Source organism: Dromaius novaehollandiae, chromosome 6, assembly GCF_036370855.1.
Source record: "Dromaius novaehollandiae isolate bDroNov1 chromosome 6, bDroNov1.hap1, whole genome shotgun sequence".
Taxonomy (NCBI): Eukaryota; Metazoa; Chordata; class Aves; order Casuariiformes; family Dromaiidae; genus Dromaius; species Dromaius novaehollandiae.
This window is the reverse complement of record NC_088103.1, coordinates 24,577,187-24,602,477: the sequence shown is the minus strand read 5'-3', so window position 1 is coordinate 24,602,477 and position 25,291 is coordinate 24,577,187. Positions and strand designations below refer to the sequence as shown.

The 25,291-nt window shown below is 49.9% G+C and overlaps 1 protein-coding gene across 3 annotated transcripts in view; it reads right to left on the bottom strand.

Moving 5' to 3' along the window:
• PDLIM1 (PDZ and LIM domain 1) overlaps positions 1–25,291 on the bottom strand; it is a 43,222-nt gene that overhangs the window by 6,398 nt on the left and 11,533 nt on the right. Inside the window, exons 3-5 of one of the 3 annotated variants that reach the window (XM_026094930.2) lie at positions 15,797–15,881; positions 4,169–4,230; positions 2,227–2,526 (exon numbers count right to left, since the gene is read on the bottom strand). In XM_026094930.2, the coding sequence (XP_025950715.1) occupies positions 2,227–2,526; positions 4,169–4,230; positions 15,797–15,881 (447 nt within the window). Of the gene's footprint in view, positions 1–2,226; positions 2,527–4,168; positions 4,231–4,463; positions 4,661–15,796; positions 15,882–25,291 lie in introns of all 3 variants that reach the window. The other 2 variants (XM_064513934.1, XM_026094929.2) reach the window with 2 other exon arrangements.

The window sequence follows — 25,291 nt, the reverse complement described above, 5'->3', positions numbered from 1 at the left end:
TGAAGGATTTAAGACCAGACTGGACAAATATCTGCTGGGAATGGTGTCGAGCTGCTCAAATGCTGGTCAGGAGATGGACTAGAGGACACTGGAGGTCCCTCCTGGCCTTGTATTCTGTGGCTGGAATAAAACACTTCTGGAAAAATGAGACAACTGACACTCCTCTGACTGCTCAATTATATAACGCAGCCTTCTCAATGTAAATGGTCTGCTACGTTTCACCATTCCTGCACCCTGCAATGTACATAAACATCCTGAAGTTCAGACTAAAGTGTAGAGGGAAATCTTTTTCCTGAGAAGGCAACTGCATACTTTCCATGCCAATGTGCAATCGAGTCATCTGGGAGTTACTCTACAAAATAAACTCTGCAAGCATCAGAGGTAAAGTGATCGCACATGTTATAAAATGCTATTCCCATAAAAAAATTCATAAAATATTTCCATCTTTAGTAATTTTCACTGGAGTGCAAAGCACGTTAGACTTGCAAGCAGTTGAACTCTTGAAGCATGAATCTTATTTAGTAAAGCCTCTCACCAAAAATAAAATCAGGTCTTTTCTATTCCACAGAAAATGTCCCAGATTATCTCAAATGAAGCCATGCTACACATTACATTCTGTTTATGTAAACTGATATCCTCCCACCACTCTATCCACCCATGAAAAGATGAGGCTGAGAAGCCCGTCACTACAGTTTTCATACTAAGACTACTAACATGCATTCAAAAAGCAAGGACTAAATCATCTTAAAGAGAACGAGTGTCAAACAAAGCCATCACATTTCAACCATGCATTGTGCCAGTGTGCAGAACACACAGATCAGCTCTTCCGGCTATGCAGCATATAGACATACTTGCATGTACAAGACACTTCAGACAGACTATAAAAGAACCACAGCTCTAGAATTTGTACCCAGAAGAGTGAAACACCTAAAGCTGGCAGGGCAGAGGGATACACAAAAAAAACCCACGTGAATCTCTCAAATAGGAAGGACACAGGCATGTGAATTACACCCGCGGGTGATCAGTGCCCCCACGGTGGCTGATGCTGGCGGCTGCTGCTCTGCGGCGACCGACCCTGCAGCAACACCAGCCCCGGAGCCGGCCCTTTCCATGCGCAGGACTTGCTCGAGACAGAGACTTTGCAGGCGGCACTTCCAACAGCCTCAGCGGATTTCACTGCTCCTACCTTGGGCACCTTGCAATGCTCACCAAGTAACACTGCCTTACTGAGCTTGAGAATTAGTAAGAGTATAGCCAGGTGGTAATAAAAACCATAAAGACATGGTCTTGCAAAGTACCTTCAGGAAACCACAGCTTATTTCTTACTAATGTGACTTTACTACTTTATGTTAGCACATTTTGGAACTTTTACAAGGATCTTTGAGCGAGGCTACAGGACAGCCTAGTACTTCAAGCACCGGCTTCTGCTGTAAAACAACAGCTGACGCCCGGGTTTCTTTTGTGAGCGTTATCACTGCCTGGATCAGCACGGAGCACCAGCCAGGCTGCTCCTGGGGCACGCAGCAGCCATCACAAGCCGGAGCAGAGACTTACGGCGAGTAATTAGGCTGAGTGACAGGGTGGTAGTAAACCTGCGCTTCCCAGCATTTCCCAGCAGGCTCCCACGGAGGGACGTGCACCGACGCACGGCGGCCGGCTCCCCAGGCCACACGGCACGGGGCTGCACGGTCACAGAGCACGGTAACTCCTGCGAAGGCTCAGCCTTTCCAAACAGCCGCGCCTGGCAGCGCTCCCACGAGACGCCAGCCCCGACGTCCTCGCTGCAAACCCCTGCTGGCTGCCACCGAGGGGCATGGGCAGCCGGTCCGCGGCAGCACAAGGAGCAGCTGCCACAGCGCATGGGGACACCGAGGCCCTTTCCCCCCTCCAGCACATCCGCTCGCTGCGAGCAGCTCCTCCAGGACAACAGCCAGCTGCGGTCGATGCCTTTGCTGCGCGGGCATGGAGGACGCAACGGACAACAGTGACCGAAATGATGTTTCGGTGCTTCATGTGGCGCTGGACACAGAGAGACACAACGTGGAGAAAGCGGCTGTGACAAGAGTCATGCACTGACACGGAAAATGTGAAATGCAACCTCCCCGCTGCCCTGCGTCAGGCCAACGCCGTGAACCGCGGACAGGGACGAGCCCCTCGCGGACACCGGGGCGCGGGGCGCGGATGAGCGAGCGTGGCGAGGCAGCCGTGGGGGCAGCGGCCGGTTACCTGGGGAAATCGGGGCTCACGGAGGAGATCTGCCCTTGCAGCGAGTCCAGGATGTTTCTCTGCGAATAGAGCTGCAGGGGCGAATTGAACTGCACGTGCAGCACCCTGAGTCCCGGCACCGCCAGCTCCACGGGGCTGCTGGGGCAGGCCTGGGCGGCGCGCTTGAGCTCTTCGGGCCCCACGCGGACAGCGCTGGGGACGGAGGAGGTGCTGTGCCGCCGCTGCAGCGGGGGCCTGCCGGGGAGCGCCTGCAGCGGGTTATAGACCGAGGCGACAGGCGCCTGCAGCGGCGCCAGGCAGCTACGGGCCACGGCGTTTGCAAGGGCAGTTTGTGTTTGTGGGGGGGTTCGTTTGGTTTTTGCACGGTGGAATTGAGAGAAAAAGGCAGAGGAGGAAGAAAGGAGAGAAGGAAGAAATTAATGGAGAGCGACAATATAAGCACTTCTAGAACAGTGACTGTAACTTTTGCTGGAGGGACCCACCACTTCTGGCTAATGCTGGGGCTCCAGCCTCACTCTCCAGCGGTGTCCACAGCCCAAACCCAAACACCATCGCTCCACAGATGAGCGCACACCAGGGTCACAAAAGCAATGAAAAAGTGGATGTGCTGTGAATCAGCTACCTCAGCACATGCCCACGGTCCTGCTGCAGAGCTCAGCCCCTCACCCTTCACCGCGGCCTTAGCAGGAACGCGGGGCTGGGGTCGCCCTGTGGACCCAGCAGTCGTGCTCAGCGGGACAGGCGCTCCCTGCCCTCCCGCCGGCCTTGCGAGGCCAAACACGAGGAAGATGGTCGCTGGTGTTTCTCTCTATGGCTCAGCCCCGATTGCACCCCCGCTGCGGACGGACCGTGGGGCCGGTCTGCTCGTGCAATGCCAGGATCGGGCCGCTGGGTGCAGACCAGCCGTGTGTCTGCTGGGCGGGGATGCCGGCAAACGCCAGGCAAAGCCAGAGCAAGCTCTGCCACAAACACATACCTCAGCAAAACACACGGGCAGGAGTGTAAAGGCAATGGGAAGGCTGCCTGAGAGGCAAACCTACACATCCCTGCACGTGCACCGGGGAGACCAGGATGGGCTTTCCACGGCAGAGGGTGGCCCCAGGCTCCCACTGAAAACCACCAGGTTAGCACAAAGCCAGATTTCCCTTGCCCCTGCTCTGCCCCAACTCAGCCCCTGAGTGACCCCCTGGAGGTCCATCAGCGGTGAATTTGGGGAACGTGTCTGTCACCCAGCTGCAGCATCACAGCTCTGCCTACAAGGGTCTGTGCTGCAGATTGGGCTTCAAGTGCAAGAAGCCCTTTTCGATCAGGAGCAAGTTTTCAGGCTTGTGTTAAACTACAATCTCAGCGATTTGGGTGCTGCAAAAGCAGAGGCTTAAGTTCCTTCTGCTTCCCCGTTCACAACCCAGGAATTCAGCCAAGTACCATCAAAGCATGGATTTTGCAGCCTTTGTTGCGAAAGTGGCCAAAATCTTCTAAGCATTTTGGTACTGTTATACAGAGACTTAGGGCAGCTAAGCAACTTTACCACCACAGCCAGAAAGACTTCAGAAAGCTCCTGGCTCCTGACTTACAGCTTCAACTAAAAAGAGAAGGAACCTTGGACTTTTGGCCAAAAGTAATGTCTCTGGCAAAGCTCAGAGGCTGTTGCAAAAACCAAAAGCCCCTTTGCAGGTTGGGACCATTTCAATTCCATATATAAAATTGCTCACATAGGAATGAATGTTTCAGCTACTTTTTAAATCTCATGTGAAAAAGAAGGTTCACTAATAAAAACAGAAAGATCCAAACTTAGACAGAGCCTGTGTAAGCATCACAGGCCACCGGGAATGGGGACGCACATGCTTCCTGCACGAGACGGCCCCTTTCCTGCCCAGCATCGCCCGCGAAGCCAAAACAAAACGCTAACTTTACAAAGTGCTCGTAACAAGTTATCAGGCACCTGTGCAGACCAGAGGGCTGGTATGTCAAGCTGAACGCACGCTGAAACTGCGTCGGCCTCTGCTAAACAAAGAAACACAACAGCATTAATTTCACTTCTGCATCTCAGAAAATGTCCCCCGCTCCTCTGGGCCCTGCCCTGGGAGCCACATCCACGCTCACGCCGCCGCTCCTTCCCCTGTCCTGAAAGAGAGCGTTTCCAGGTTAGAGATTCGGGACCCTTGTGGCGAGCTCAGCCTCCGGGCGCCTTCCCCTGGGGAGCAGGGCAGGGAGGCAGAGGCGAGGGAGATACTTACGGCTTGGTAGGCTCCGGGGCCCCGGACGATGACTTTGACTCCACGGCACTGTTGAAGGTCTGGATGTTTTCTGAGGAGTAGAGGCCTGCTGGGTTGTTGTACTGAGCAGTGATGACTTTGGGGGCAGAGCTGGAAGCCGTGGCAGCAGTGAAGGGCACCGCGCTCCGGTTGTGTGCGCTTCCTATGTGCCTTATTTCCTGCATGCAGAGGAGCAAAGGCAAAAATCAGAGGTGCTCGGGCATGCAGGTGGGAGTGACGGGGCAGCCCCGGCGCGTGCAGCCCTTGCAACGCTTGCGTTGGTGCGTGGTGTCAGCCAGGGAGCACACGACCCAGAGCCACACCGCTGTAGCAGAAGGGTGTCCATCACACCTCACGGGTGTCCCCAGCCCCATGCTGGGTCGCTAAGGTGGCTCTCACAAGGCTGGTGTTGAAGAAGCTTCAGAGTTGACACGCTGGCCGTGTGAGAGCTCAGAAGCGCCGCCGGAGGTGTTAGCTCAAGCTGCCACATGCCTGGGAGCGTCTGCAAGCCTCCTGCAAGCCACAGGCCCTACCTTTCCGTACGCACCACAGATTTTAAGCATTCCTTGCAGTTCCTGAAAGCAGGGCAGACTTATATGGGACAGTGAAGATAAGGGGCCAAAAGAGGAGCTCTGCTCAACACCATCTGAAACTTCGGCATTGCTGAGTTAAGAGCACCCCAAAAAGAAGGGATTTATCATTACTGAAAATGCTCTGGAGTGTGTCTGCCCATTCAGCTAATCAGCTGGGGCTCGCAGTCCTCTCTGACAAACAAAATCAGACTTTCTGGACAAGAAATTCCTCCAGCAAAGGAGGGAAGACAATCCTTGTTAGTACGAAGGACTTTCCAAAGGCGGCAAGAGTTAAATACCTTGACAAGACCAGAGACCGCTTCAATGCCAGACCGATGAGTTGTAGGTCTGCTATAAACCTGAGGTTTCCAGTAGTATTAGGGGATGCTTAGAACCAGTGGTTATAATTTAATAAGAAAGGGACCAAATCCAAGTTAAATAAGACACGATGTAAATTTCTTCACAGGTGGCTCTAATGAAAATGGTGAAACTGCTTATAAACCCTATCACCAGTTCAGCACACTGGGAACTGCAGCCTTGGGGCAGCAATAACAATGTCCAGGGCTTATTTCCACCCAGAGAATATGCTAGATCAAAGCAAGGAGAAAGGACATCGGGGCCTTGCTCGAGCAGGCAGCAGAAAGGACTAACGTTCACTGAGATGGCTGAAATATCCGGGGCAAAAAGATGGCACAGAAATGCGTGTTCTGAAACGTTGCAGCCAGCTCTAGAGACGAGGAAAGGCTTCGATACTGGGCTAACACCCAGCGGCACAGGCTGAAACGCAGCCCTTGTTAACGCAGGGGCCCACACTGCCCAGCTCTCATTAGCACAACCGGTTCCTCCTCCCACTCCTGTAGCAACGACAGGCGCCTTCGCTGCCCTTTGAACATTTCATGGCATTTGAGAGCTATAGTTACAGAATAAACACTCATTAGAAATGCATATGACTAAATTCCCCTACAGATTTTTCTTTAAATTGCTTTTATGTCCCCAGATTTCCTTAGGCAGCTGGTTAGTGCTCCCAAACAGACAGATGCGAGTCATGTTGCCTCGTGGCCCTCAAGTGCTATTTGTGGCATCAAGGGTCCCTCAGAGAAGGGCAGAATAGATCCAAACACATCCAAGAGTTGCGAGTCATTAGAAACCTGTGGGGCAGCCCAGGCTGTTCAGGTGTGGGGTAGTGGGACCGCTCCGACACGGCTTTCTGGCCAATGCGTACGGAAATCAGCCGTGCAGCTTTCCCACGCACTAACGGAAGGCAGACCCCGGAGTAATTAGCTGATCTCCCTTTGTTACAATCTCATTCAAGGCACATAGCAGCACTCATAAAAACAGCCTTTCCCAGGGTAGAAACAGTGAATGTTAGCAAAAAAACCTCATTACTTCAGCCTGTAAATCACACCATGGGGAAAAGTATCAGTGACTTTATATCAGCATTAAATACATATGTTACAACACCATTCAGAGGCTGCAAGTAGGAAATGTTTTCAGATGTGTATACGAATAATTGTTTTAATCAAAGACAGAGGCAGAAGTTTTAGGCTAAAGATGTTACACTCTTAGGTCAGATAGGCGCAAAGTTTTAATCATGTCACACTGTATTACAGAAACATTTAAGTATTAACCAAGAATTAGAGAAAGGGAAGTAATGTAGGGTATTTTATGTTTAAACTCTGGCTTCCTAAGGAAGTGAAGCATCTCAAATACATACTCCACATGCATACGGGTATGTTGCCACCCCCCGTCAAGACCTTTTGAACCAGTCAGCCAAGCTCAACTCGGTTTGACAGAGGGACAGAGTCCTCTAGGATGGTTACGTTCCTTCAAGTGTCATGAAAACAGAGCGCCAGACAGAGGAAAGAGACTGCAGTCACACTAGCAGTGCCTTGACCCCAAGAAGAACTGCAACGTGAGCTCCAGCACAGCACCCAGGTAGGAGATATTGCCACCCTGCTTTCAGCCAACGGGGAGGTTTTCTGCCGTGCAATAAGATACAAGACTGTAAGTAAAGCTTTCAAAGCATTAGGACATCTGTAGTGGCTCTGGCATGGATAAAGTCCACTGACTATAATGGAGCTTATAATAGCTTAAATTGGTGCTGAAGGTGGCATCTGAACATTAGGTTGGAAAAAAATCTCACCTTAAAAACATGGTAGAAGTTATATAACCTGAGAGTCCTACCGACAAATATCACAGAAGTAATAAGATAAAGCCCATTTGGACAACCCAAATTTGACGGCAATTTCCTTCATGCCGTGCTGCTTTTTCTGCTTGAGCTGCGGGATGAATTTGTAAAGAACAAATGCTTTCATGTAGCAAACCCAAGATCAAAAGATAACTCGTTCTCACTGTCAAATGCCTTTACCCAGGGCCTGGCCAGCACTGCCAGCGCGGACTCTGGGTTGTGCCCTGGCCTTTTTAAAGCCCCAGCTCCTGGTACCGCGTGTTTATGTGAGAGTGTCCGATGAAGGAAATGCTCTTATCTGGGCAGAGCTTGAGCTGCTCTTTCCTAGTAACACAGAGGAGTGCGACCGATAGGAGATCCCGCAGAGACGTCTTCGCAGACCCCCATGGCAGACCTAGGCGCACTTGCAATGGTGCTGCCTCATCCCCACTGCCAGCCCCGGGGACAGCAAGCAGGGGGCTGCCGGGGGTTATTTCAGTGCGCAGTTGAGGGGTAGAAGCTCCCACACCTCTGGGAGCAACGTTCAATATTCAAGAGCAATGTTTTACCACTATAAATTGATACTGTGATAGCTGAACTGCTTTAGCTGCACTGAAACCGGCCTCCCTCTCATCCATCCTTCGCCGTGGTACGGCTTTACAGGGCCATCCAGCAACGGCAGCTCCGGCTAAAATGGATTAGCAACCTGCACGAACTTCTCTGCCAGCACCCTTCTGAATTCAGAATGGCCTCCTCTTACTCCACTTTCAAAATGAAGTGGATGTTCAGTGTAAAAATAAGCTACATCAACATGAGGACACTTTAAGCCAGAAGACAACTGTTGAACAAACAGAGATGTGCTGCAGTACCACTAATTCATGTTCAGTTTACACACTTAATCAGATTAATTTTTGAAAGAACCCCCTCTTAGAAGCTTACTTCCAGAAAAGCCATTCCTCGCTGCTTGAAATCACCTTTTCTATATGGACAAGCTCTAAGTGGCTTTGTAGCATGAGTTCACGTGCTCCAAAGTCTCTCAGGGACTATTGCAAATCCTCCCATCCCAGGGAAAAATTTAATTTCCAGTCCCAAGGATGAAAGGAATGTTTAGCTTGTGGCCTTCATGCTCCCACCTTTTATTGCCTCCCCTTAGGTACAACAGCTGTGTTGCTCAAACAGCACTGACGACAGAGACGCTGCCTCGCAGATCAAGGGGTAGGAAAATCATGTCCTTGGTTTGCCCCCAACAAAGCACGTTGGGGAAAAACCGGCTGCAGAGGCCGACCTTTCCTGGTGGGAGCCGGCCGGCTGCCGGCCGCGATGCCAGGCTGTGGGGCGACACGGAAAAAGCCTCCCGGCCAAGGCAGGAAGGGGATCGGCATTTCCTACTCTGCCGGCTGGAGGCGGCTGCGCGGGGAATTACGTGGGAAAACAACGGCCATTTCCTCCCATCGGCCCGGTGTGTGCCAGGCCCCGCTCAAGGAAACCGAAGCCTGGCTTGCAAAATCCCCGGCCTTGCCAGTCGCGACCTCCGCGCTGCAGGCTGGCCGCCCGGCGCGCACCCGGGCCAGCTGCTTCCCCGACAAACCCGTCACCCACCGGAGACAGAGGCAGTCGCCACCACCCACCCGGCCTCTCCGCCGCCTCCGGCTCATCCCACGGGAGCAGCGCGTGGGAAACTCCCAGCTGGCGGCGAGGCAGCCAGGCCTGGGAGCTGCTGCAGAGCGCGCCTGCAAGCCCACCCTGGCCACGTCCCTCGTGCCGGGAGCCGGCTGCCCCGGTGGCCATGGGCATCCTCGGGCAGGTCCAGCGTCGTTCGGGGTGACGGCGCTTGCGGGGTCTCGGCTGTCTCCCAGGTGACACTGCCAAGGCCGTTTCAGCTGTACCCCAGCTGCTCGCAGCAGCATTGACCTCACCAGCAGAAGCAACAGGAAAAATCTGGAGGCTTTTTATATTTACTAAATAGAAGAAAACAAGACTTGCGGGGTAGGACACTCCCTTCCCCGAAGCAGCGTTTTCCTCTCCTGACAGTCACGCCTGAAGCGAGCCAACAAAATTTAGACCTCGGAGGACGCAAGTCACTCCTTGCAAACCTGTTGCTTCAGTATTTTGTCACACCCCTAGCCTGAGGGGCGCCCGGCCCGCGGCACCTCCTCCGCTCATCCGCCGCCCCTTCCAGGTGACATCTGGCTGCAGCAGCTGGCAGGACCGGCAGGATGCGGCCATTAGACATGGCGGGGGGGGGGGGGGGGAACAGCTGCTCCCCCAGCAAGTCCTGCCAAACCTGCGCGGCACCACAGAGTCGATGCTGGCGGCAAGAGCTGCTGCTCCCTCGACTCAGTCTACGAAACTACCCTGGGCATAAGAGTGCCCGTGAGGTGCTCCCTGAAACCACGGAAAACTCGTTTCGGACGCTCACTTGTGAATTTAGACAGTTGCATCTTACTTATTTCTTAAGGCTCCAGCTCTCAGCATCAGAGGAGCACGAGGGACTCCCACCTTTCATTAAAAAACAAAACAAAATATGCACAGGGCCTTTAGAGCTGTAAGAAAAAGCTAAAAAAAAAAAAAACCACACAGCCTTGCAAGCTCCAAGCCAGCCGGCAAAACCCGCTCTCCCACAAGGCCTCGGCAGCACGGGATTTTTTGCAGCCCGGGTCAGAGTCCGGGCGATCCTGGAGCGCACACCTCGGCAGCCACGCCAAGAGGAAACAAGATTAAACACCGCTGCTTGCAAATGTTTACTCAGCTCCACGAAAACGGGCCCGCAACCAAGCCCCGGCGAGCCGGAGCGCCCCACTCCCGCAGCGGCAGCCTGGCCCCAGCCGCTCCTTGCCCGCGCGGAGCTGGTGCCCGCATGGCAACGCAGCTGGGCAGGCTGCTCGTGCCAGCAAGAGCTCCAGAGACGACATTTTTGTGGCCAAGTCTTCCTGCTACACGGGTCTGTGCTCCAGCAGCTACGATTACAAACACTGCAAGTGCCTTTGCTTTCACCTCTCTCACTGTTGTTGCTTTGGGGTTTTAAGCTATGGGAAAAAATCTTATGAAATGCTTTGAAATCCGGTCAGAAATCAGGGTGGGTTTGGGGTTTAGTCCTTGTGCGGAGGCGACGGGGGCGGGCGGCAGCAGGAGGCTGCCCTCCCACCTCCGCTCCCCGCCAGCATCCCACGTCCGTGCTGTCACGGCCCCGTATCCAAAACCAGGGGGAGCAACGCATCCCAGATTGGACATCGCTGCTCTATATACCTGTTGCTTCATACACTGCCCACGCACCCAGGCCTTATCAAAGGCTAGGCCAGGCTCACACCCAGTTTCTATAGCCCCGGCCTCCTTGGTATCCAGGGAGATAAAATACACAAGACGGAAACAATTACATCACTCCTCAAGGACGGGCGGGCGGGCGGGCGGGCAACCTCACAAGAAGCCTTGGGAAGAGAAAAGTAGCTGTCTGCTTCCGTCATCCCACAAATGCCGTGATTCACCTCCTAAACTTCCCCGGCTGCGTGCCTGGAGGTTGTTTCTCACTAAAAAAAAATCCGTTCTTGAGTCTGACAGCCCGTATCTTTTGTGGTTAGAGAAAAGCTGACCTATTTATCTCAAACCACGAGTTTTCACTGCCGTTGCTGCGGGGGACTGTGCTAATGCCCGTGCCTCGCTGCAAGCGGGGAATGCGCCCGCGGGAGCCCCTGCTGATGCCCACCAGCCTCCGGGCTGGGCTCGCTCCCCTCGTTTCTCCCATGAGTTCAAAGGGCTCAGCCACAGAGCCAGGCCCCGGCGATCTCTGTGTCATACAACCACAGGAGAAAGACCTTCTCCAGAAAAGCCTGGGTCCGACGAGGCACAGCCTGAGCGACAAGGACCTTTATGGCTCATCTACCCCTGGGTGACACGGCCACCTAGGCCAGCATCAGCTACATGCCTCAAAGGGTCTGGATCTAGATGTTACCGGAGGGTAACATTATATGTGGCAGAGCATGAAAGTTAGGCAGAGATCTGGTCAGTGTCACAAGCACTAAAATTATCTTAATCACTGAAGTAATTTGCTCTTTCCTGCTGTGACCACTTTTCTGGAGAAAAGTGAAGCAGAAGTGGCAGGCAGACATGTTACTTTAATTTTTCCCGCTGCGGCGAGGAAAAGTTCTCCATGGGAAAATGACACGGAGCCATCATCCTGATGCGCTGGGTGAGAAGTGCAAGTGAAATAATTGAGAAAATTCACCACGAAGCCTCCGTCATTTCCTTCCTCCAGCGTTGCCATGGTCGCACCCAAAACAAAGCCGGCTCGGCCTGCTGGGCCCTCGCCGCCGACAAGCTGTCATGCCTTGCCCTGAAACGCAATTTTATCATCACTCTTGCTTCAGTCTAAACTAATTTAGAGGGATAATGATAATCATAACGAAATAGTATTAAAGCTACAGCTCCTTCCTTTCCAAAGGTCAGGTTAGACGATGAAGTCAGCCTCGGGACTCAGGACTGCAGGGAATGCATGGGAGGCAGGGGAACGGCTTTTTCTCAACAGCGCATAAAATATCTTGAACTTGCATTCCAAACTCGGGAAAATACTGGTACAGAAGGATGCAACACTCCACCAAGGATCAGCCTCCGAAAGGCTTAGAGAAGTAAACAAAAAGCCTAATGGGGTAGAAAGGGTCTAGGTAGTGATCTTAAATTGTCTTTAGTCGTATAGCTCGACACCCATTGAAAATTAATTTCTTTTTCAAGATCTTTTGCAAAGACTTTAGCTATTTAACTGTAAAAATAAAATGGGAACAGGAAAAGAAGATGGACATAGTGCTGTGAGAAATTTCAGTTGAGACACTGAAGGTGGGGGAAAACCATTAAACAGTACTGAATTTCAAGAAAGGGGGAAAACTATTTGGATAATTACAATTCGATCTCTACAACAAAGGCTTTAGCGCATTTTTTGCTTTGCGCCTGCAGTAACGCTATCCACATGTATAAATACATACTTCTGCATTCAAGGAATGTGCTCAAGAACAGTGAGAATCATCTTTGGTGGACCCTGGATCAGGCCCTAAATGAACTACAGGATTCAGTGTGTCCTGTTTGCTTGGTAAGTGAATTAGTAAGTGTTCAGGATAAGAGTGTTGCCAAGCAAAGCAAATGTATTGCTTTCACTGGCAAGTGAGTTAGAAAAACCTGAACAGTTCAGACAGCACTGCCTTCGCCTTCAAAGATTCAGCTCTGCTCCTGACTTTCGCCAGCCCTGCCGGAAAATGAGATCAGCATCTTTGCGGTAAAATTCATAGCAGTTTGCCACACCGGCGTACACAGCATGTCCTGCCCGCTGCTGCTGTGCTGGTTATTCGCAGCAGGCCTGACTGAAATCTCTGGCAGTAGCCCAGAGACGCAGCCCAAATCAGCACAGCCGACAGCTTGCCACGGTTCTGGCAGAAATCAGCTCGCTCCGCTGACATCACGTTCAGAGCAGACGGACTCCACCACAAAACGTTACTTGCTGCAGTCAGTTACTGAGAAAGGAAACGGGTGTGTATTTAAATAAGCCTTTAAGACCTGATGTTGGTCATGACACTTCTTGGCACACTGGCCTGGGACGGTCCGGCACTGGTAAGCAGGGAGGGTAAATGGGAGCTGAGGTTTGGAGACACGAGACGGACATCTTCCCTCACGCTGCCACTTCCCGTGCGAGCACACGGCAGCACAACGGCATCTAGCAGAAAGCCCTCGCCCTGAGCAACAGCAGGCACCATCCACCCAGCTCCTTCGTTCACGTAGGCCACAGCGTGGGACTTCGCTGGCTGCATTTCAAACTCGGAGAGAAAAGGAAAGACAAAACATCTCTGAAGACCAGACTGACCAAGCTCGACTCTGTTCCTTTTACACCAGGAAATACAAACTCTCCAAGTATCAGCAATCACAAGGGCTCGGTGCCTAATTTTCAGGCAGCAGTTAGTGCCTAGAGTGAGATTAAAACCAGGGTCACTCTGCTCAGGGACAGGGTTTGTAACAGGAATCACTCTGCAGTCAGTTTCTCACCAAATCCTGCTGCTGAAGTCAGCTGAGCTCTTTGTACAACAAATCCAGTTGTGCCACACTTGCCTCCTGGCACCACTGGGATCCCTATATTATAGCCAAAACTAAAGCTAGGATTAGGACTAAGGTTAGGGTTTAGGAGAGGATGTGCTCCACAGCCAGAATTATTGTCAAATCCTGCACGGTCTGCCCTTCCCAATGCTCTTTCCGGATGCCTATGCTTGGATTTTAGAAAGCAGGGCATGACCTATGACTAAGACTAGTATGAAGATTAATCCCTCAGCACCCACGTTTCTTGCTGCGTTGTGATAGGCTCACTGAAATAGTCCAGGGCTGGCTCACATTCAAACCCTTCATCTCGAGGGCACTTGACTGAAGGACAGCCATTAATTAGGGTTAAGACTAGAACAGGGTTCACAGAAAAGAAGTTTCCTGAACCTAAGCTACTTGCTGAATTCTGCCAGAGCAAACCAGCTAAGCTAAAAGGCGATACCAGTGGACTAAAATAGCCTATGTTTAGTATTTGAGCCCCAGTGGATGTCCAACCTAGGCTGGGTTGGGGTAGGGGGAAGGTGCCTATGCAGAGACTTCAATGCCCTAATGTCTCATGCAATATTCAGGGTCCCATCTGTCATCCCGACTGGCACTGCAGTAAGGATCAGTGCAAGACAGTAGGAGAGGATGTTTTGCAGGGCTGTTTCTACCTAAATTCTGCCAGACACATTAACATTAGCTGAGGGCTGGCCTCATCAGATCGGTCACCTAGGTTTAGATTTTGGACCACAGCAAATGCCTGTTTCTAGGTTTGCCTAGAGCCAGGCATTAGGAGATTTCTATAGCCAGTTCTTCCTGATCCTCTCAATGTTGTTCCAAGGACCACCCAGGAGGATCAGGGTTGCAGCCCGGAGGTGATATGCACATTCAAAACCAGTGGGGGCTTTCTCTTTGATTTCCATAGGACCGGATGAATTTCCTGTTTCAGTGACGGGCAATAGGTCCTACAGCTGGACCACCTCTGTCTTTGCCTTGCAGTGCTGCCCAGCTTGCACCTCAGAAGCGCACACATCCCTTCCTCTATATGCAGAGAATTCAGAGCATTTCAGCACAGAGTCCAGAAGAAACCCACTCCTGGATCTATTCAGAATACATTTCTAGAATATTTCAGTCATTTACTTAGCAGTGAAATCCCATGCCAAAGTAACTGCACAGGCAGGTTTACCTGCCAACATCAGCTTTTACAAAGCCCCTTTTTCACTCTGAGACAAAGTGCTGGCAGGGGACAGGGTAGTCTTTGCCTTTTAGGACAGCACTAGATGAGGTTGTATTCAAAGGTTCAACAGTTCCCTGCTCCTTCAGCAAGGGATGGCTGCCAAGTCTCAAGGTTTCCAGAACTTCTGCAGGGCTTGGGCTGCAGAAGACAAACCAGATCCCAGCTCCAGCTATGTCACAGGCTGGCGTCATTGCACACCCCCAGCCCAACCTACATCCAGATGGCTCAGTCTCGCATTGTGCCTTGGCTACGTTACAAAAGACCTGGAGAAGGCAGCACCACGGTCTAGTGCCAAGCAACACACAGCAGCCTAGCGTGAAAGGCAGCACGGACAGATCCCAGGCCAAGGTCCAGGCAAGGCATCGCTGCACATATGCTGTCTTAGATTCAGGTCCTTTCCATCCCAGACAGACATATTAGCACTTAATTGGTTGCAAAGTCAATTTATTTTTATCTCTACTCATTTTGCTAGAAAGACTCACAGGGCAGATGCACTAGGGCCAGAATCCAAGTCATTATCCCAGTAAAAATCCAGAGTAATACCACTGATTTTAGTGTAGTTATTATAGATTTGTGCAGCATAATCCTCTAAACCTAGCCCAGGCAATGCCCTTGCACAGGTCACAGTTATTACTACATTTACCTGATAGAGGCAGCAGACCAGTGAAGCAAGGCCACTAACACGTTACAAAACTAATCTCCTAGACAGAGGCTATAAGATCTGCCATACAGATAAAGAATAGAAAAGGCTGATGTGTTTCTCTTCCCTTTTCTCCAGGGCTAGACTGCTAGTAAGAGCCTTGATATTTATAAAAAAAAGCCCAAGACAAAACAAGAAAAAGAAAACAGAAAACACTGTAAGAGTGAATCCTTTTCCTCCTCTCTCAAGACCTTTCTTATCTACGTAAATCAAGAGGATTAGCAATGGTAGTGGTAATTTATGGTTTGCACTAAGCCACACCTACACAGTGCCTTCTGCGCCCCTTAGGTCGGGGTGTACGCACACATCAGCAGATGTCACCTCGGAGCCAAAACAGCTTACCCTTGGTAAGGTATTCGGATTAGCTCTCCATGGCAGCAGGCCTCCTCCTGACCACGAGAGCCTCTTTGCTCTCCGAAGGTTTCCAAGGGCCACAGGATTTCGGGGAGGTATTGAGCATGCACTAGTCCCAGTGCAACCAATGGAGTGATACATGCTCAGCTCCTTTGGAGGATCAGGCCAGAAACCGCTCTGGCCCGGGGGGACAGGAGTAAGCGGGGAACAAGAGCATGCAGATACGTTGTTACTTACCTGGGGCTGAGAGGCCAGATTCATCTTGTAAGGATGTGTCTTTCCCTCCTCAGTTACAAGTGGTGACCAGACTTTTGACTCTGTTCTGCAATACAACAATTTTTAATAGTTTAATAGTCTACTTTCATCACAGGGCATTGTTATCATTATTAAAGGATTTAAAGTTTATCAGTTAAAAACATTCCCCCAGCCTTTTGTATCCATACTCGGAGGGAATCCAGACTCATTACAGGCATGTAACTTAGAGGTCTCAGTTATGTTGCAGGAGGTCCCTGGAGAAAGGTAGGATCTTAGCAGTGATCCTCCTGGATCGCCCGTTGGGACTCTGCTGGCTGCACCACAAGCATGGGCTCCAGCTCAGGGCATCCAACAACAGAAGCTGGAAATATCCCCCTATATGCGCATCCTTTAACTTAAGTGGGACAACTTGGATTACTGAGTGTTTCAACTTTCCTGGGTAGCAGGGAAGTGGAACAACTCTTCTCCGTACTGAACATACAGAGAATGTGTCCTCCTTGAAGCTGAGCTGCCTTGTACAAGTTGGATATATTTTTTTACTTTTGGCCTCTAGAATTCTCTTCTTATTTATACAGTGATGTCCATGCTGAACAAACAGAGGTTTTTGGGTGTTATGAAAGGACAGGTCCAAGCCTGTAATAAGTCTAAGAACAGAGACAACGTAATATGCCCAAGGAGAAAGTCTGCATAACTGTTGCCAATCTGCAGTCTGATCCAATTACTCACAACAGCCTGAAACACAAGTCAAGATCTGTGACCAAAAACAACTGCTTTTTCATCGTCACTCTGGAGTTTTGCTACGACCCCAAAGAACAACAGACAAACGAGCAATGAGAAAGAAGTACAGTACTTAGATCCGCTCAAGATACTTTCCAGGAAACACACACTACCTAAGTTTCTCGTAAGTAGGATAGTTAGCCTTTAGGAGGGACTCCTTTTGGACTACTACTGCTACTTTCCACAAACTTCTTAGTAGTAGGGAACGAGTGACTGCAGTATCGCTGAATGAAAACCATTGCTCATTGCTAAGTATTGCCTAACGTGGCAACTAGACAGCTGATAAACTCTTAGGATGAGTTTTGAAAACCACGTCCTGTTTTGACAGAATCCTTTGTAGAATCTGCAACTGCAGATAGATGGACTTACATATCTGTGGGTCCACGGCCAGCTGTGGTGTAAGTATTCGCTTAGCAGAACAAGCATGCTTCCACTGGGAATTAACTGGATGACTTGCAAGAGACTTTAAACATAAAAGGCAGATAAAACCGACAAGGAAGGAGAAACGGGGACTAGAGCTATCCATGCTAAAATCCAGTCTGGTCCACATCATTCCTCTAAAAGCCCTCCAACGCACTTTTTTAAAAAAAAACAACCGAAACTTAACTGTGATGCATGCATACATTTTAGACATTTACTGCATAAATAGTATTTTAAAATTTAAATCTAAAGGGTAGCTCAGTGGGAGGAGACGGGAGGCAGAACTTTTATATGGCATTTATTTACCTGCTATTGCATCTATTGCACTCTGGACTTTACACAGTAAAACCTCTGAATGAAGTCTGGTGTGCTGCACCTCCCTTCATGGAGAAATGCAAAGACACAGCTCACACCAGGTACGATCCTTTGCAAGCTGTGATTCAGCTACAGCAAGCCTTTGGCTCCAGACTATCGCTTCCTGCGAGCCCAGCTGCAGCACTAACACCCGACAACCTGCCTTATCTGAACCCGGGCATCTGATGAGCTGGGGCACCGCAGGACTAACACATATAAATGTAATGGCTGCACGGGATCAGATCTATGACAATCTGTTGTCTCCCACAACCGCCATTAGTGGACATACAATGTACACAAGGCGAGCACAAAACCATCATTCCCCCTGCTTCCAGCAACCAGTGCTTTAAGGTGCTTAAGGAATCAGAGGTTTTACTCAGATTACAGCTCTCCAGCCTCACCAAATCGCAGCCAATGCGATCAAGTATTCATCTCACCTGAAAAAAGCAAAAACCAGAAAAATGAACCAGGGCCCACAGCAAAGCATGGGGAATTCAAATAACCTGCCAGCCAGGCTGTAAGCAAGTGGGCACTGCCTGGAGAGGAAAGCGCAGCTCCAGAAAGCACTAAACACTTCAAATGGTTTGGCTTATTTCTTGCACGCAGCCCCCGGTGCCAATTCTAGCTGCTTTTGAGGCAGCATTTCCTTATGCATTTTCTTTTTCACCTTATTCAGCCTGCAAATATATGCCCAGGGCAAGGCAACGCGTATGGGCAAAAGCCTTCCTGCCGAGACCTGGGGCCCTCGCTCACCACGCGCGAGGCAGCGCAGCACACTGGTCTCCAGATTAGGGGAAGCGGCGCTGGCCAACTACTGCAGCCAATGGGGTTTTGACCAGATTTTTCTCCCCTTTTAATAGGAATGCAAAAATACATGTTTGTTTCCAAGTCTGCTGCCATTCTGATTTGTCACTGGATATAAATGGAAGCAGCAAGGTCACTGCAGGCTTTACTTTCTAGCCAAGTTAAAAGTTATCCAAACAGAAAGGTTAAATAGTCCGGGCGGTTATCCCGCTAAGGCCGGGGAGGATAAAGCTCCCCTTTGTCTGCACAGCAGCTGCAGCAGAGCCCGCTGGTCGCCCTCGCCACGGGCCATTTAAGGCCCCAGACACGGTGCAAAGAGCAGACAGCTTGGCTCCCGCGGGCCGGCCAGCCGAGTGCCCTCTCCCACCGCGCCGCTGCCCGCCGGGGAGCACCGAGAGGGAAACACCGTCCCGGGCCATCCGCCGCCAGCAGGGCTGCCGGACCAGCCTTCCCGCTGCCTGCGGGGAATTGCACCCGCCGCCCAGGGATCCCACAACGTCCCCTTAGCATCTCGTAGACTTCTGCTTAAATTGCTGAGAATTTCTTTTTAAGAGTGTGGGTTTCTATTGCATAGTCTTTCAAACAAGACTCCATCAGAGAGCAACATTCAACCAGCTGGTGCAGAAAGAGAAGGCAAAAACCATTACACTCAGACAAGCCAGGGAACAAGTGCCAGGCTAATTAATGGATAGTACAAACTTCACCACGTTTGCAGTTTACATTTCCATGCCACATGAGAGAGAGCAACCGTGACAGGGCCAGGGAAGGAGCCATGCATTTGCTGCTTCATCCAGGCAGAAACGAAGACCTCAGATAAGAAGGAATTTTCTCTGATGCTAAAACACATGCGTAGAAGCAGCTAGCTTGGACTGTGAGGAACTGGTAGGAAGGAGAGGAGGGAAATTGCATGCAAGTCACACAGGAATCTGGAGAGATATTTATAAAACATAACATTTTTCAAGAAGCCTGGCTTGAACATGGGGTAACATAAACACCACAAGTGCCTAGATTTTGCTACCAATGTTCCGCATGCAGAGCCGGGGCCACAGCTTCGAGGGAAAATTCAGGGCTGGAAAACGAGGTTCTAACTCCGTGCGTCAGGAACTGCGTAAATAAGTGCAGAGAGAAGGAGAGAGGCACATTTACATTCCCATTTCAAACACTGGACTGGACATGACCGTGAGATACCAAAGAAGCAACTAAAACCGTAAATATGGGAAAGCTTCTTGCGCAACACAAGGTTTGGTATCCATCAAACCCATTTTTGCACAGATAGCTGAAAAATGAGGGAAGACCTAAGGAAGGTCTCTTACAAAGGCCTCCCGAGTTTTAGACAGGCATTTTAACCATGGTCAGTGACTACCAACACGAGCTTTCAGGCTACTGAAAAAGAAAGGTACCTGTTTAACCAGCCTTTTAACTGCAGCAGCTGCAAAGCACCTACCCTTGGATTTAAACGTGAGCGGCCACTTCTGGCAAGCCTTCCATCAACGGGCAGGCTCACTTTGGCAAGCAGAGCCTGTTTAATAACTGTACTCGGGCTGCGTGCAACCGATCGCCAGGTCTAACAACAACACTACTGAGAGCTTACTGGGGACAAGAGTACTCAGATCTATTTCTTTATGCAGAGGCCTCTGCTCCTTGCATTTCAGGGCTCTTTTCATACAGCCCCTAGAGACGAAAGGCCTGGATGCAACCCTGGCTATGCAAAGCAAGCAACGAAAGTGCAGCACAAGCAACTTCATTACAAAGCTATGAAGTCTTAACACACCTGACAGCTCAGACTTGCACTGTTCTTCCACCAGTCAGCTCTAGAGTAAACTACTTTTGCCTCCTAGAAAGAAGCTGTAAAAATATGGCAAGCCACAGGCTTTATTTGCAGAATAACTTCGAATGCACCAGTCATCAGTAAAAGCTCCCGGCATGCCCCCGGGAGGGCTGCGTAGCACCGAGCCAGCCCGAGAGCTCGTGGGCAGCCGCTACGGGTCATGCCCATATATAGCTGCACGCAGAGCGTCGGGCTTTTCCCAGGGCCAAAAGAATTATTAGTAAGATGACAGAGCTGGAAAATTCTCGCTGGCAGGGAAGCAAAAAACAAACCTAAGTGAGTCAACGGACTCCACAGATTTCCTAGAACACAAATTCAAGCCTTTGGCTTTGCACAGCTTGTCTGCACAGCTGAAAATCGGTAACACATGGCACACGGACGGGGAGCCTCCTGTGCAGCCAAACCTGCCGAATAAAACACGGAGGACATTTCTCTCTCTCCTTTTCACTTTCCTGAGCCTTTCTGACAACGCATTTAACGTATGCTGTTAGCAGGTCTGACTTCCCTGATCCTGGCAGTTTTTAAAGAACAAATGCACAGCTTCACTCATTGGCATCACTTTCAGCAGAGTAACAGACTGGTTTTGCAAACACAAAAGGTATAGTAATATATTTTACGCTGGCAGCCAAGCTGCAGAAGAGCAGCTTGAAATCTGAAGAAAAGGACAGTGGGAGTGGAACAAGAGATGACATGTTTGCAATCCCTTTGCACAAATATTCCTCTCATCTTACCGCCCCCAACCTGCCTCCGGTCACGGCAGGAAGGGTCGGCTCACTGCAGGAACGCTTGTTTTTGTTAACAGAACAGACACAATCCACCTTCAAGTTGCCCACAGCTGCATACGAGCACAACTCCACTACCCATTTGGTGACTACAGACTTAAGGGAAAAGCCATTTGTTTTATAATTAACATTCATCCATGCTGCTAATAGCCTGCCTGTTTGGCTGTGTTGTGTTTGGCTGTGTTGTTAATCTGTTTTACTCTACAGCTCTGGCTACACAGAGCTGTGTGCGCCAAATTCATCACGCGCATTGCCAGTGATACTGGGGATGCCTGGACTTTCTGTCTAGCAGGTGAATTTTGCGGTAGGAGAGTTTGTTCCTCCTGAGCTTTCCCTTTGAGTGCTCTCCTGTCAAAGTGAGTTTCCTTCCCAAAACACACTATGTTCCCGAGGCAAGTTGATAGCTTTCTCCAGTTTGCTGGGCATGTCTTGCTGTTTACCCCCTGTTACAGGAAAATCAGAGGTCCCCTTGGACCGGATGCAGCCTGGGGGAAGATTTTGCTTGACCCCAGCATTTCAGCATGAAGACGTACACACCCTAATTAAAAAAGGAAAAGAGCTCTTCTCAAAGACTCAACATCCAAAACTTCCTTTTTCCAGTGAACGGGAGAGGCTCAAAACTCTGCCTGTGAAATTCTCAGTTTGGCAATATAAACTCTATGTCCATATCATCATGTGGTTTTGAGTCTGCTGGAGTAGGCAGCCGGCTCTGGGTCAGTCTTTTTAAGTATACTAAGCAAAATCAAGGCGTAGAGCTTGATCATATACCAGTCAAGACAATATCGGGACCTTTGCTTTGGTTTCTTGGGAACTGCATTCCTAAAAGCACACTCTGGCCTGAAACAAAGAGCAAAATGGATGAACAAACAGGCTGAGAAAGGAGTGGTGCTCCGCCGGGCACGCCGAGGCCAGCTGGAATTCGGTGAATGCGCCAACATTGCCGAACACCCGTTCTTGGGGCAGAAGACAGACCCTTAACTCTGTTCACACGCCAAACAGCAGAGCACCTGGCAATGCCACTTAGAAAAGCACATTCAGAGAAAACAACTCAGGGCTGCTTTTAGCTCCTAGAAAATTAACAGATTTCTACCAGCGATAAATTCACCCCTTTGGGTGAAAAAGCAGCCCGGGCGTGTTTTCTTCTGCTAGTAATTTGATCCATTTTTAACAGTGACATGTGTTAGACTAGATTTCCTGCCTACAATCTGATCTGAAGTATTTTTGGACTGTTACCATCATTAAGGAAAATACCGAAACAGGAAACATGGGAATGCTGTTGATATTCACAATCGAGTATACAGTGCAAACAGCATTTCCTTTACCAGAAGTGTTAAAGTCCTTTCAATTCTCTACATTTATACTTCTCTTAAATAATCATAAGTACAGCCAAAGATAAGGAAAACTTAACCACTCAGCTAACATTAAAAGAGAGGAGAGTTGCATGATACTGAACACGTACATATAAGGTTTGTTCAGGTCTGGGAAAGAGCACAAGAGCGTAGAGTGATACTTCTCTAAAGCACTTTCCCAGCCTCCAGCTATTTGCAGCTTAAGCGCCTTCTACAGCAGAGATACTGCCTTGGCATTTAATATCCCTTACAGATTTTTCCTTCCATGAATTCTTCCTACCATGTACACTTTTAGCATTCACAGCATGGTCACAAATAAAGTCCCCACTGTCACTACCGTCAGAGGAATTGAAATCTCTGACGTGGGCTCAGATCCACGGCTGTAAAATCCCTCCAGGCACGACCCTGCTGCCACCCCAAATGCAGGTCTGAGAACATTTTGTAGACTATCAGAAGAGATGTGGAGCTCCATGAAAAAATCGTTCAAAATCAATCAGATAGGAAATTAAAATCACAAAGGATCTATGCTCTCATAAGGTGTCTCCGTGATAGTAAGCAGAAAAGAAGAACTGGAAAGACTTCTCTAGAAAATTTGGAGCAGGCAGGCACGCCCACGGCCGGGGCTGCGCCCGACGCCCCAGCCGGCAGAGCGGCTGCACTAGCAGACCAGAAACCCTTGCCAGGAAGGCTGCTGCGTGCAACCGATCCCCTAACGAGCGAAGACTGCAGAGCGCGGAGGCTGGACCCCAGAGCTGGTGGCATTGAAGCACACATGACTTTCCCCTTCGTACTCAGCCAAATACCTATAGAGCCACACAGAGAAAGGAAAAAATTCCCAACTCTGGCCTGATTGTATTTGTCAACCTTGCTGACTTGCTGAGCGATTATACCGTCGAGCCTTACTGACAGAGGTTGCCCACCAAGGTGCAGGAAGCCCAGGCCACGCTATAGGGCCAGGTGACATTAGTCTTCCCAAGTGCCTTCCACCTCCTCCACCTCAGTAGAGATGCTCTTCCCTTCTGTGAGGAAGGAGAGCTGACCATGCACTCAGGCTGCCCTCCCTGCTGATTTCCAGTATCCCAAGTTGAATGGAAAGATGAAGCACAAGCTCCAACAGATACAAAAAGCCTGCTCCATCACCCCTCAACGCCTCCTCCTGACATCTTCCATTTTAAGGTCTTGACCCTTAGTCTGTGGAGTCAGGAAAGGATCCCGCCTCAGCAGCAAAGACTATGTTGCATTTTTGACCACCGAGGCCAGCTGCATTTGGGACAACACAGTAACCAAAACCCAGAAGAAGACAGCTGAGAGGATAAAGTACGCTCAATGGAGAACAACCAGGAGGGACCACATGATGCAACACCCTGACTGTCTTTAGGTATTAAAGCAGAGCCCTGTGCTATCATGTTCCCAGTACAAACATCTCCAGCAGCTATCAAATCTCCAAATAAACAGGCAATTGTTCCCCAAGCAGAATTTTACCTCCAAAAAAGGAGAAGAACCAAACACCGCACAAAGTCCCCTAGAACCATTTACAATGGACTTAACATAGAGTGATAGGCAATAATATCAAACCCTAAGACGGATGAGTAGTTAGATCACTGCTTTCCTATCCTTGCAATCTTGCTGCTTTCCTCGGCCATGTTGTCAGTGGCACTCATCAATCAGTACAACAGCAGAAGTGTCCGTCACATATGTCCTGCCACCTCATTTAAACAGGGCCTTGAAAAATAATTGGACTGTTTTAACTCAAAGCCACTGCACAGTTTTACATGACTGCGCATCCAGCTAGAACTGTCCTGGGCAGCGTCCTACTCACAGATAATTAAATGCACATGGGGTAGCTATAAAGTTAACAACTTTGTAATTAACATTAGCAAACACATTTTACAAACTCAATGATCTGTAAGAGCGAGCTTGCCCAGAGGCTGAAACAGTCCTTCCCTCCCCTCCTCTCGCCCAAGCAGGATCACATGGCAGTGGGCTGCTAAGTCAGGCAGGCAGACGTTGCAGAGAGGGGAATGAGCATGCCTTTGCAGGAAGATTACAAGCTGCCAAATTAGAATTCACTTTGAGAAAGCTGGGGCTATCATGCTGCTGCAATGCTTACCGCCCATTCGTACAGCCTTCACCATGCCCCGTTCTTCCGTTTATGAATTCCCTGACCAAACTCTCAGGTTTTTTTGGCCAAGACCCTTGACTTCTTGCTTGACTGGGAAATGCCTGCTGAACTACTGGCTGTATCCAAACTACAATAAAGGATTTCTGCTTATCACAGAACAGCCTGAACACCAGAACTACGTCTCATTTAAGGCATGTTGTTGCACCTCATCCCAAAGCACTACCCCTGCCACGACTCCGATGTTCAGTCGCTCTGTGGGGAAAGGCGGCCGGCCGAAAAGCTCATGGTAGAACAACGAGAAATGCCAAGCTGCCATCTAGCAGCTGACTTCCAGAAGTGCTGGGTATCCATGGCTGCAATTCAAACCAACGAGAAGCACAAGTCTCCAGCACCCCTGAAAAATCAGGCTCCAGTACTTTTAAGAAGTAATGGGTCAACGAAAAGGAGACCCTCGCCTTTCCAGATGCCGTTGCTTTCTCTGTGCAGATACGGCCCAAGCGTGAGACAAGGGTGGGAAAGAGAATGAAGCCGTCCATTGCCCCTCAGGTCACGATGGTAGAAAGGCTGAAGTCATCCCTCACCCCACACTGGTGATCAAGACAGTGGCCAAGACAACCCTTTTGAGTCTGTGCATGGCAAAAACTAGTCAGTTAATGGTTTGGACAACACACAACCACACATTTTAACTGCTAAATTACTGCAACAGGAAGAAGTATTGTCTCTGGTCATATCTCCTCTGCTGCTAGTGAAGTTTTCATGAGACCTGCCTTGAATTTCCTGCTGTTGGGAGCCACAGAAGAGGCTAACAGACTGTGTCACAAATTATCAGCCAATTTCTCACTGGGAAGGTTGTTTTCATAAGGTCAAAGTGCAGTAAATGCAAGCAGTATTAAAGCCTGAACTGAGGTTCCCTGTTGCAGTCCAAAGCCTGGCCAGACACAGCACCAAGAGATCAAATTAAACAAACCAGACGGGAAGGTATGCTATCAGCCTAAAACATAGCTACCACTCACTCGGCATCCCTCCCTCTCCCCACCCCAG